Genomic DNA, 14034 nt, shown 5'->3' on the forward strand with positions numbered 1-14034 from the left:
CATAGCGACAGAAAGTAGATTCCTGGTTGCCTAAGGCTGGAAGGGTTGGGAGAAAATGGGGAACAAATGTTAATGGGTATGGGGTTCCCTTTTAGAGTGATGGACATACTATAAAATTGACTGTGGTGATGGCTGCACACCTCTGTGAATACACGAAAATCCACTGAATTGTACACTTTAAATGGGTGAATCATATAGTATGTGAATTATATCTCAGTAAAGCTCTTATAAATCACATCTCCCCAGTTCCATCTGCAGTGGATGCTTTATTTAATATTTTTAAAAGGTTAGAGAGAGAAGGGAAGTTGATCTAAACAATGAGATTTTATAAATGAAACACTTAAAGAAATCACTTACATATAAAATAGTATTTTTAGAGCAACTGAAAACCAGCAAAATACTTCTAATCTTCCTTTCATATAATCCCTCCCTCCTGTTAGGCAACCATATGGATTAACAACATATGTTGTGCCTGAGATTTCACTGAGACAAAAAGTATGACATGTACTTACTTACTTTTTACCATTTTAAAAGAGTAGAACCTACACCATCTTCAAGACTGAAATGTGGAGAAATACCAAGTAGAGATTACCGATACGTACAGAGAAACTTCTTCTTCTTTTCCAGCGGAAACTCATGAAATGTTTCCCAAAATAGTCTCACAGTGGGATGTGTAGCTGAGTAATCACCCTTGTAGATGGCAGTCTGTCCAAAAAAGAAAAAAAGGTACTTTACAGAAGAAGAAGAATATTAATAGTGGCTTTTTGTGTACCATTTGTATTTGAGACTAAGAAATATGTACTGAAATGCAGGAGGCCTCCAGATCATACTCAACTGGAGTACACTTCTCAAGAGACAGGCTCTGGGCCACCTACTCAGAGCACTGCTGCTTCCCCACAGTTAGGACGGTGCCACCTTTTGTGCTTACCTCTTCTAGTTCCTCCCAGTTGTAGTTGCTGTTTCCCACCATCATGGCCCTCAGTTCTGAGGGCTGAAAGAGCTCAAGTACTTTGCCACCACACACCTTTAGGAAGCCACTGGAGAAGGCTGTGTACCACTCATGAACTGAGATTTGGAAGACGTAATTCACATAAGCATCCACAAATTCCTGCCTGACAAAAACCAGAGAAATGGAGTATATTTAGCTCCAAGTCTTACACAGTTTATGAAGTTACCCTTCTATACCATTATTGTTGAGATCGCGAGTGATAAAAAATGGAATTTCATTAAATTCTCACACCAAGGGGCATCTTAAAACATTATGGAGGATTCATGACTCTCCCACTCTGTGGTCCCCACTTCTCCCCAAACCCTAGGATTCAATCAAGGTGTCCCAGGTGATCTGGGGGTAGGAGAGGCCACGTAGGAATAGGAGAAAGGCAGGGAGGTAGAACCATATGACTGGCTTACCTGAGGAGTCCCAGTTATGGTCCTGTTTCAAACTGTTTAAAAATAAATAAATAAATAAAAGACCTTTCCTGCTTAATAGAAAAAGTCTAAAATATTGGTCCTAGGGGAAATGGGAAGCTCATACGCAGCTGGTGGACTTTCCCCACTGTGAACTGGTGGAAATCTCGTACAGCTAGTGGGAATGTCAACTGTGATCTGAGACATAAACACTTGGGTGAACAATTTGTCATATCTAGAAGAGTTGAAAGTGTGAAAAGAATAACTTTGACCCAATTACTCTACTGCCAGGTGGGTAACCCAGACAGACTCTCACACGAGTGCAAAAGAAGACAAGTACAGGGTGTTCACTGTAGCATTTACTCGTAATGTAGAGAAACTGGGGAGAAAAAAACTAAATATCCATTAATATGAGAATGGACAAAGAACAGATAATATAGTCATATAATGGAATTTATAAAGTACAGCTTACTAATTAACTAGATACATGTTTATTAAAATGAATAGATGTCAAGAACGATGTTGAGTGAAAAAGCAAGTACAACAGAATAACATTTACTATATTAAGCTGATTTTAACACTTAAAACAATGCTCTGTATAAGAGTCAGTGGCTCTTCCACTTACAGCTTGTGATCTGGGGGTAAGCTATTTAACCTCTCTGTGCCTCAGTCTCTTCAGCTATAAAATGGAAATAATAAGAGTACATAACTCATGGGATTGTTGTAAGAATTAAGCAAATTAATGCATGAAAAGTGCTTGAAACTGAGTAACTGTTTTTTAAGTTTTGGCTACTATTACCATACCGTTTATGGGTGTGAGATTTTGTTTCTGGATATGAAATGAGTAAGTGCTCAGTTTTAAAAATAAAGGCCATTAATGCAAAAGGATCTTTATCTTAATACGCACGTTTATTATAAAAGTATAAAAACATGAAAGAATGCAAATCAAATTCCTAAGAATTCTGTCTGGGTAAGAAAGGGGGCTGGAAGAAGTGAATGGGACTAGGGGAGGGGTGAGATACAAAGAGAACTTTAATGGTATTGGTAACCTTTTTTCTTTTATTAAAAAATATAAAGCAAATATCTCTTTATCTGGATGACAGATACAGTTATGTCCATCATATTATTTTTTGTACTTTTCTCCATTTTAGATTTTTTTCATATTAAAAAAAATTGACATTATGAAGACAGGTCCTTTCCACCTACCAACTTCTGTAATAATACTTCATAAAACTGGACTTGAACATCTTGACTATCCTCCAAGGGGACACTTTTTAAAAGGTCACCATCCACACTAATCAAGAGGTGGTATATAACACAATGGATAAGCACATGGGCTCTAGAGCTGGGCAGACAGGTTCAAATCCAGGCTCTGCCACTGATTTTCCATTGCCACGGAGCTGATTCCAACTGAGCAGAATTGCCCTGTAGGGTTTCCAAGGAGCAGCTGGTGGATTTGAACTACTCACTTTTTGGTTAGCAGCTGTAGCACTTAACCACTGTACCACAAGGGCCCTCTGCCACTGTATATCAGCTACTAAACCTCTCTTTTTTCACCTTTAAAATGAGTTAAGTGTTCATTTTAAAAAAAAAAACATTAATGTGAAAAGATTCTTATACATCTTGACCACTGATGCTGGAAGTTTCTCACAGTGCAAATGATGCACTACATTCCTGAAACCCATTAGCCAAAGCCAACGATATTTTTCTGGTATACCTGTCCAGAGAAGCACCATCAACATGCTCTTTTGATTACAGACTCTAATCTGTGTGTCAATTAGCATTGCTTTCAGGACATTCTTTACTAACGACCGCTAAACATTACAAAGTGTTTATTGGGTGCCAACCACTGCAATAAGTTCTTGGATATATATTATCGCAGTTAATACTCAAAACTAACCCTCTGAGTGAATCTTATGGTATGAGAATTATATTCTAATATACATAAACACACAAAAAATCTATTAATAAAAAACAACCATTTGGAGTTGGTATCATCATTATTCCAGTTTCAGAACTGAGTCTGGGACAAACAACTAGTGCAAGGGCAGTGGCAGAAATGGAGCCCAGGTGTTTGAATACAGAACCTGTGCCCTCAACCACCTCACCAAGGGCCCTCCCTTCCCCTTACCTTACTTATTTTAATTTCTAATGTAATGGCTACTTGAGAAGTTACAGTATCCCAAGACAAAGACTTCATGACACAGTAATTCATCTACACTATTCACAAATATGTTTTATTGCATCCCCAGTTATATACTTGATTCCATAAGCCCACAAAATGAGGCAACTCTTATCAATCGATATGATTTTTAAACACACACATTTAAAGGAGTAGGTAACACATGCATTGCCAATTATTTTTAGCAGTCTGCATCCAAGCCATTGCAGTAAAGGTTGTTTAAAAAGTAGCTTAGCTCGTCAGGTTGATTCTGATATTTATATAGAAAGGCAAAGGCACTAGAGTAGCCAAAACGATTCTGAACTAGAAGAACAAAGTTGAAGGACTTACAGCACATGATTTCAAAACATACTATAAAGCTATAGAAATCAAGTATGGTATGGTGAAAGGATAGACACATAAATCAATGGAAGAGAACAGAGTGTAGAAATAGGCCCACATACTTATGGTCAAGTGATTTTCGACAAAGATGCAAAGGCAACTCACTGCAGAAAGGATAGCGTTTTCAAAAATGGCCCTGGATTGATAGGACATCCATACGTAAAAAAAATGAAGCTTGGCCCATACCTCCTGTTATGGACTGAATGTGTCTCTCAAATGTGTGTCAACTTGGCTGGGCCATGATTCCCAGTATCGTGTGACTGTCCACCATGTGGTGATCTGACATGATTATCCTATGTGTTGCAAATCTTATGATGTTAACGAGGCAGGATTAGAGGCAGTTATGTTAATAAGGTAGGATTCAATCTACAGGATTAGGTTGTATCTTAAGTCAATCTCTTTTGAGATATAAAAGAGAGACTCCAGCAGAGAGGAAAGGGACCTCCTACCACCAAGAATGAAGAGCCAGGAGGAAGCCCATCCTTTGAACCCCGGGACCTTGAGCTGAGAAGCTCCTAGACCAGGAGAAGACTGATGACAAGGACCTTCCCCTACAGCTGACAGAGAGAGAGAGAGAGCATTCCCCTGAAGTTGGCATCCTAAATTTGGATTTCTAACCTCCTAGCTTGTGAGAGAATAAATTTCTCTTTGTTTAAGCCATCTACTTGTGGTATTTCTGTTCTAGCAGCACTAGATAACTAAGACACCTCCTACACATACTAACTCAATATGAGCCATAGACCTAAACGTAAAACCTAAAATTACAAAACTTCTAAAAAAATTTTTTTGTGGCCTTTGGCAAAGATTTCTTAGGTATGACACCAAAAGCACAACCCATAAAAGAAAAATACTAATAGAACAGCCTTCATCAAAATTAAAATTTTCTATTCTTTGGAGACACTGTTAAAAAAATGAAAAGCGGGACTAGTAAAAAATATTTGTAAAACACACATCGGATAAAGGATTTGTATCCATAATACAAAAAGAACACTTAAAACTCATTAAGAAAACAAAAAACTCAATTTGGAAATGGGCAAAAAGAGCTGATCAAACACTTCATCAATGAAGACATTAAAAAAATGTATTCATTCCGTCAGTGAAGACATACAGATGGAAAATAAGCACGAGAAGATACTATCATTAGTCATTAAGGATACCACTATCCAGCTATCAGAATAGAAAAGACAACACCAAATGGTGGTGAGGATGAGAAGCAACTGCCAACTCTCCCTCATAGCTGGTGAGAAAGCAGAATGGTGGAAAACAGCTTGGCAGTTTCTTTTAAAGTTAAACATATACTTACTATATGACCCAACATTCCCACTTCAAGAGAAATAAGAACTTATATTTACACAAAATCTGTAGATGGATTTCACAGTGGCATCATTCATAATCATCAAATACCAGGAACACCCCAAATGGCAGTATCACTTAACAATAAAAAGGGATGAACAACTAATATACACAACAACATGAATGAATCTCAAATGCTTTATGCTAAGTGAAAAAGTTATACTCAAAAGGCTAAATATATATGATTCCATTTATATGATATTTTGGAGAAAAAGAATTACTGAGACAGAAAATAGATCAGTAGTCGCCAGGACAGGGAATAAGGGAGGGTCATGAAGGAATCTTTGGGTGATGGAACTGTTCTGTATCTTTGTTACTACAGTGGTTATTACACGGCCGTATTGTCTGTCAAAATACACTGAAAAGGGTGAATTTTTAAAAAAAATTTATTTATTGTGCTTTAGGTGAAAGTTCACAAATCAAGTCAATCTCTCACACAAAAATCCATACACACCCCGCTGTACACTCCCAGCTGCTCTCCCCTTAATGAGACAGCACATTTCTCCTCTCCACCCTGTATTCCCTGCGTCCATTCAACCAGCTCCTGTCCCCCTTTTCCTTCTCATCTCACCACCAGTCAGGAGTTGCTCACATAGTCTCATGTGCCTACTTGAGCCATGAAGTTCACTCCTCACCAGCACCACTGTCTATCTTATAGTTCAGGACAATCCCTGTCTGTAGAGTTGGTTTTGGGAATGCTTCCAATCTTGGGCTATCAAAGGGTCTGGAGACCATGACCGTCAGGGCCCTCCAGTCTCAGTCAGACCATTAAGCCTGGTGTTTTTACAGGAATTTAAGATCTGCATCCCACTGATCTCCTGCTTGATCAGGGATTCTCTGTTGTGTTCCCTGTCAGAGCAGTCATTGGTGGTAGCCGGGCACCATCTAGTTCTTCTGGTCTCAGGCTGATGGAGCCTCTGGTTTATGTGGCCCTTTCTGTCTCTTCGGCTCATATTTACCTTATGTCTTTGGTGTTCTTTATTCTCCTTCACTCCAGGTGGGCTGAGACCAATTTATGCATCTTAGATGGCTACTTGGTGGCATTTAAGACCAAAAACGGTGAACTTTACTGTACATAAGTTATGCCTAAATAAAACTGGCTTTAGAAAAAGTAGCCTAGCTTAACACCAAGTTTTAAGATCTTTTAAGATGGGAACACAAAAATCCTGAAAGATGAGGATATACTGGTTGTCTCAGGCAAGTTAAGCTAGTCAGATGGATAAAATGGATAGTCAAGTGGATAGTCACCCTCTACGATACATGGGTGTAGTAGTCAGAAGACCTGGGTTCTGCCCATGATTCTGACCATCAAGTGAATACATTCAGTAACAGGCTACTCATTTCACTTTCTTTTTCTGCTTATAAGCTTCTTATCTGTATAATGAGAAAAACCATTCCTAACTTCAAGGTGGTTTAACCATCAAAAGAGATGAAATATATAATACATGTATAATATATAGAACATAGGCTATGTACACTGCCAGCCAATCTTTACATCAAATTCAGTCAAAGCTAAGATTGAAATTTATTTAACGATAAAACGCATTCATTACAAAAGGTAACGGAAAAAAAGCTAAGATATTTGATAATGGGAATACGTGGAACCTTGTAAATAGTTACTTTCTTTGGGGAAGGGGACAAAGATGTTCTTTTCTAAGAGAGGATATTACTTTAGGTTATCATAGTGTACTAATAAATGCAATTATTGTACAAAAATTATAACATTTATCAAGTACTTACTATGTGTCAGCACTACTGAAATGCTTTACAAATGTTAACAAACAACATTTGCAAGAACCAATAGATGGCACCAAATGTACATTGGAAAGTTATAATTTCTTAAGATTCACAGTGCTTAATGGAAAAGCTTCATCAAGTCCCAATTCAGGGTAAGAAAAGCAGTTTAAATCAATAATGCTGAATTTGGAAACATTCCTGAGGATTCTCTGGAAAGATCATTTGTCTTTCATAAGGCTGTAATTTGGGTTTAAAAAACAAGATAAGGAAATAAAATTTCTGTGCGCTTGCTATTAGAGAACAAGAGTGCACGATTTAAGACGGTTTTTTATATTCTCAAGTACAAATTACAGGCAAGAACCACTGAGCAGATGCTGAGCTACGGAGTGCCTTGGGGAAACTGATGTGTGTACATGTGTGTCTGTTTGTCCCCACTGAGGTGCAGTACTATACATCCTTCACCCTTGTCCTGGGCCCCATGCTTTAGAGGGCCCTACTTTTCCTTGCACTTCCACCAGCTTCACTTCTCCCTAAAGGCCTAGAAGTCTTCAGGACTTTCTAGAATGCATTCCAGGATACCTGAAATTCCCTACCCAAAGGACTCCAAAACCATTTCCAACGTTCAGCCTGCTGTGAGACCTTGCCACGAGCGTGTACACCTCTAGATGTGGGAAATGGACAAGGAGAACAGTTGGGTGGGAGATGGGTACAGAGCTTGGGTACGCAAGCTTCCCTGTCTACACATGTACCCTAACACCTCTACTTCCTGGAGAGAAACTCAGAGTAATCTGAGATGTGATCAAATCAGACTCCACGGGATAAGCCAGAGACACAATACCAAGGCAGACCAACCCCAGCTATGGGGAGATGCAAAAGAGGGGAAGACAGATGTCTGGGTACGAGTGGTGAACAAAGTGAAAACAGGCTGCAGTCAGACATGCAGCTCCCAAGAAAATGTTCATACACAAATGTTCATAGAGGCACTATTCACAATAACTGAAAGGTAGAATCCAACAAATGTCCACCAACAGATGAATAAATAAACAAAATATTTTATGTCCACACAATGGAATTCAGCCATAGAAAGGAATTAAGTACTGATACCTGCTAAAACCTGGAAGGATCTTAAACAAGTTATACTAAGTGAAAGAAGCCAGACACAAATGTTTACATATTTTGTTATTCCATTTATATATGACATGCAGAATAGGTAAATCCATGCAGACAGAAGGCAGATTAGTGGCTGCCAGTGTCTGTGGGGAAGGGGCAATGAGGGCTGATTGCTTAATGGATACAGGGTTACCTTTTGGTGTGATAAAGTATTTTGGAACTAGATAGAGGTGAGGGTTACATAATATTGTGAATGCAATAAATGGCACTGAATTGTACACTTCAGAATGCTTGGTTTCTACCTCAATAAGACTTACACTCTAACTGGATTCAAATCCCAGCTCTACCTCCCAGAAGCCATGCACCTTGGGCAATTCAGTTAATCTCCCTGTGATCAGCTTCTCCTCGTCTATAAAAAGGGGATAATAATAGTCCCCCCTTCATTGGTTGTTGTGAAGACTGAGTTAATACACATAAAGCCTGTAGAATGGTGTCTGATACACAGTAAGTGCTCAATACGTTTCAGCTATTATTATTATTATTATATAAAGGATGAAGACATGGGTTGGAAGCTCAGTCCTCCTTCCCTTCTAAGTTACAAAAGGGAGAAAACAGACAGTATTAGTATTATGTCCTTAAGCCTATGATTCCTTGTTATCAGAGAAGGACGTGGCCTTTCATTCAGAAACACAGGAGATCAATAAGCTATCTTGTTTTGGTTTCCTCAATATAAAAGCAGGTTTTGATTTCCTCACAAAATGGGTAAAAAAATGTTACTTCAACTTCACATCTGGACATCCTGAATGAGAAAAACAAAAAAGAATAAAATAATTAAGACCTTAAAAAAACACTTGAGAACTCAGATGCCATCTTCTTCCATTTCCCTTCAGAGTTAAAAATTCCCTGAAGCAAAATTAGACTGTTTTATTTGGAGGGATGGAAGGCATCTCTGACCTGTGGCTGATGACATTAGTTGACTAGAGACAACCCTAAGGTAATGGGTTTTAGGACCAGGCCAGTCAAAAGAAAGAATAGGAATTGTATACCACATAAGAAGTCAGATGATTTTTTTAATCATATGATTATCTAAATAGAAGCAAAAAGCAAAAAAAAAAAATAATAATAATAAAATCAATATTAATTTCTTCTATCTAGGAATGAAAGAGTCATTTAATGTTTTTCTAGGTCCAGTAAAAGCAAAATTGACTGAAACAGAAATAAGCAGTATAATTATTGGAGGGAAAATTTCAGCAGATACATGATTATATGCATAGAAAACCTGAGAGAACCAACTGAAAAACCACTAGATTTAATAACTCTAATGAACTGACTGGATATCCATTAAATATACCAAATCCAGTAACTACTGCCAGGCACTAGTAATAATCAAGATATAATGGGAAAACCTCTCTTCATAGTAGCAATAAGGAACCAAAATATTTATAAAAATCTCTAATGAAAAATGTGTGTAACCTATATGGAAAGAAAAAAAAAAGCACCTCACAAAGAAATGTAAAATAAGCCTTTGGATGGTAAGATCGAATATCACAAAAGTACTGATTCTTCCCAGATTACTTGTTGACAGCACAATTCAAATAAAAACTCCAACTGGATTTTGGAAAAAAAATTTACATTTTTATCTCAGACTAAACCAAAAAACTAAACCCACTGCCGTTGAGTCGGTTCCAACACATAGCAACCCTATAGGACAGAGTAGAACTGCCCCATAGAGTTTCCAACGAGTGCCCGGTGGATTCGAACTGCCGACCTCTTGGTTAGCAGCCATAGCACTTAACCACTACGCCACTACAGACTCAAAAAACACTTTTTTTAATTCAAGAAAATGCAATAAATATTTATTAATTACTGGACACGGAAAGGCTAAGTTTAGAGTGATAGAAGACCCAAAGAAATATTCCACAGACATGATGACACAAAAATTAAAAAATTTATGAAGATTTAAACACATACACTACTCCACATCTTCAAAAGCAAACAATAAAATGGGAATAAAATCTGCCATAAATATGGATGGCAATGGGTTACTATTTTAATATAAAGAGTTCATACAAATCATATGAAAATCATTTAGTCCCAATAGAGATTTGTGCAAAGGACATCATCAGAGAATGTCAAAATTAGGAAAAAATGTCTGCCAACACAGTCTGGAGTGGGGAAACATGTTCCTGAAGGGGGCAGCACAAGGTGTACCAGGGCTGTAGCGAGGAGGTCTAGAAAATATCATCTTAAGGATAAGTTCCCAGCCACAGGCTCTAGCCAACAATCTTCTGCTCATGGTAAGACGTCACAGTTTTCCAGCTACCAGTGTACCACTGTTGGCCACCCCTTCCAGAATACAGGGGCATTTACTATGCCCTTCATAATGTCCAGCAATTTCCACCATTTCCTAACTGGCTTGATCTTGACCCTCTGTTTCCTGAACTACTCATTTGATAGTTCCTCAGGCAGCCATAAAACTCACATGTTAACATCTAGCCGGATACCCTCCCTTTGTTTCTTCAAGGCAGGCCAAACACTCATAAATCATTTTTAATCTATTATAGGCCAAATTTAGTCAACGAAGCACAAAGTAACTGGCAGAAAGAAAATATATTACACACTCAATTGGCTAAGAGCATTTGCAGAAAACTGTAGCATGCTAATGCTTGCTGTCCAAACACGCACAGTTGCCCTCCCTGCCTGAGTGTTTACACTGTGTGCACACACACAGACACATTCACACACGCACACACGCATCACTTTTTTTTTTTTTAACAAAAATATTTTGGGTCAATGTCGTATACGGCATATAAAGTAACCTATGTGTGAAAGAAATACAAATGGTAAAAATGAGATATAATTTCTTATTAAATTAGCAAGATTATTTTGAAAAGGAAAGACTACCCAGAGCTTGTAAAGACAAAATAGGTACTCTCAATCTTGATCAACAGATGAATAGATAAATAAAATATGATATATATGTACAATGGAATATTATTCAACCATAACGAGAAAAGAAATTCTGATAATGCTACAACATAGGTGAACTTTAAAAACATTAAGTCAGATACAAAAAGACAAATATTGTATGATCCTACTTGCAAAATATCTAGAAGAGGCATATGATTATTAGTGGTCACCAGGGGCTAAGAGAAGGAGAGAATGGGAGTTACTAAGTTTCTGTTTGGGGTGATGTAAAACCTTTGGAAATGGATGGGGAAACAGCAAAATATGGTGAAACTCAGATCCACATAGGGACAGAGACAGAAAGCAAAAAAGACAGAGACAAAAAGTATGCCAAGAGAAACAGACCTACTCCTCATTTACCGGCAATCCCATTATCTGACATTTTGCGCTTACACTAACAGTAAAAAATCTACTATCTGACTATTTTGTGCATTAACAAGGCGGCAGGCATGGTGGCAATGGCTTTGGAGCATTCCCTTCCTTGAGGAAGGTCCCCAGGCGGCCTCCGGAAAGCTGACCTGCACTACCCGGCACTCTCCACTCCCTCCTGCTGGCGAGGGTGCACGCATCCTGCCACGTGGGGTCAGCCTCCAACCTGGCCACCGCCTGTGGGAGGACACACAGGCAGCATCAAGTCAACTGGAGCCTGTTCCAGGTTCCTAGCTTCTATGCACCCTGAGGCCCTGTAGCTCAAAATTGCTGTGGGGTGGGAAGGGAGGAAAGAAAGAAGTGTCGGAGGGGGTGTCTGAAAGAAATATGCAGTTTAATGACATCCCAAAGTGAGGCAAACTGAACCTGAAGCCTCCCCTTGGTGGGGCCGGATGCACAGCCATGCTCCCATTGTCCTTGCAGGAAGCTCCAGAGTCTTGATGACTTGCCAGGCTCTGAAAGCAGAGCAGGCTCTGGGATCCTGAATGCAGGGCTTGCAAGGGTGGGAGTGGAGCCCTGGAGGCAGCTCTGTGAGGCAAGCTCTGACCCAGCACAGGAGGAAGGTGAAGTGGTTAAGCTGTGGGCCCTCCAGTCACACAGCCAGGCTTTATCCAGCTTTGTCCCCTCCAAAACTCCTTCTCCACAGAGGAATAATCCGTAACTGGACTCATCACAGTGATGAGCACATCAGTATATCTTAGCTGTTATTATTCTATGACCGTGTTTTCTAAATAAAAAAATCAGACGGATGGTCTAAAAAAAAAAAAAACCTTCATCTTTGTATAACGCTGATTTTCACATAACGACCTAGTCTTTGGAACCTAACCACGTCAATACGTGAGGAGTGGGTGTAATTTTATAAAGATACGAAAGAGTTATAAGTCCCTACAACAACCTCCTCAGCTGCAGATCCCATCAGAAACTACCTATGCCTGCACTAGATCACCTTTTCCCCCAGACACACACAGCATCATGATGACTCACTAAAGGATGAAGACAGTCTGAATTTTCCCTTTTTTTTTTTTCTAAGGCTGCGTGGCTATCCCCAGGGGTAGCTTCTAAGGAGTGATGCCTACGTTATTTAGTCTGAAACCTCATGTAAAAGTTAAGGCATCCTTTGAAGGCTGACACCATGTATGCACTGATATGCATCTATACATACATGTTATAAAAGTGATCATTGAAAGTAGGAGCGAAGAGAAATAACCTGGGCCAAAAAGTTCACTTTACATTTTGTTACAAACTTCTTAATCCAAAAACATTTTCAGACTGTATGGAATTATAAGCCTGCATATATATTTCCTGAAAATAAACCATTTGCTGTTAACAAAAGCACCAATGTTTTATAGATAAAGAAAGGAAACTGCTTTTAGCTCTAAGAGATCTTATCAAGTAAGGGTTTTAATTGCAACATCTACTTGAGACAACATAACCTCCTTATTAGGTTTCTAAAGCCAAGATGATTTCATCACCTGAAGGCGTTTTCTTTGGATGTTCAGTGGCTTCTGCAACATTTCATTTAACCCTGCCACTGTAGCTCACACTGCCCCCAAACTCAAGAGCTTGCTGAAAAGTCTGGTTGATTTATATGACAAAGTCACTGAATGTTGTATTAGATCGCATTGGCATCTAGCCATCTCTAAAAATGGTAAAGGATGGAAGAAGAGGTCTGACAGTTATTCTACCCTTAACGTTTTCAGAAAGGGAGGTTTATGGAACTAGGCCAAGGCAGATCACTTGGTTAGAGGGGATTTTTCCTAGGATCTCTGTTTGGATCCTTGAACTATTAGAGTGCAATTTTTCGCTTTTGTGTGGCCTTTCTCGCCACGGTCTTATAACTACCACCCAAGTGATGGGGTGGGACTGTGCAAATAGGGTAACTGTGGCCCACCACAGGGTTTGGTCAGCTTTTGCCATCCTGCTGTGCTTGAAATGAGCCACCCCAGAGGTGGAAAAGAGGATCCTACCACCACCAAAGTAGAACACCCAAGCGTGGAGAGCATGTCCTTTGGAGCTGGGATCCCTGCACTAAGAAGCTCCTGGAACCAGGAGACAGACGGGAGAGAGAGGGAGAAAGAGACAGAGAGCTGTAACCCTGAAGATGATCAAAAGCGATGGCAGGAGAGACTGGCAGGAGACTGTGCAGTGGGCTTCCCGGCTCAGGGAGTGAGAAAGTTGCGTTCCTGGGATGCCTCTGGGGACTTACCGGCAGGGGCTAAAAGAGCTTTGTAACACTTGTCTGAGCAGGGCAGAGGCCTAGGGCCAGAGAGAGGTGTGTCTGTGAGCACAGCTGAAAAGAGGTTGTCTTGATGGAAGAACTGTATCATGAGTGTTCCTGAGCCTGAACTGTAACCTGTTACTTCCCTAATAAGCCCCATAAGCATGAGTATTGTCTGTCAGTTCTGTGTGGCCACTGCAATGAATTACTGAACCCAGCAGAGAAGTAGAGAGCACCGTTGGAGGGACTA

The 14034-nt window shown here is 39.5% G+C and overlaps 1 protein-coding gene across 9 annotated transcripts in view; it reads right to left on the minus strand.

Moving 5' to 3' along the window:
• The window catches only part of HERC3 (HECT and RLD domain containing E3 ubiquitin protein ligase 3), a 136024-nt gene that overhangs the window by 23198 nt on the left and 98792 nt on the right, over positions 1 to 14034 (minus strand). For 6 of the 9 annotated variants that reach the window (XM_064285568.1, XM_064285564.1, XM_064285562.1 and 3 more), the window contains 2 exons: positions 929 to 1112; positions 603 to 705 (listed from right to left, as the gene is read on the minus strand). In XM_064285568.1, the coding sequence (XP_064141638.1) occupies positions 603 to 705; positions 929 to 1112 (287 nt within the window). The other 3 variants (XR_010322051.1, XM_064285570.1, XM_064285567.1) reach the window with 3 other exon arrangements.

Source organism: Loxodonta africana, chromosome 5 (genome assembly GCF_030014295.1).
Source record: "Loxodonta africana isolate mLoxAfr1 chromosome 5, mLoxAfr1.hap2, whole genome shotgun sequence".
NCBI lineage: Eukaryota > Metazoa > Chordata > Mammalia > Proboscidea > Elephantidae > Loxodonta > Loxodonta africana.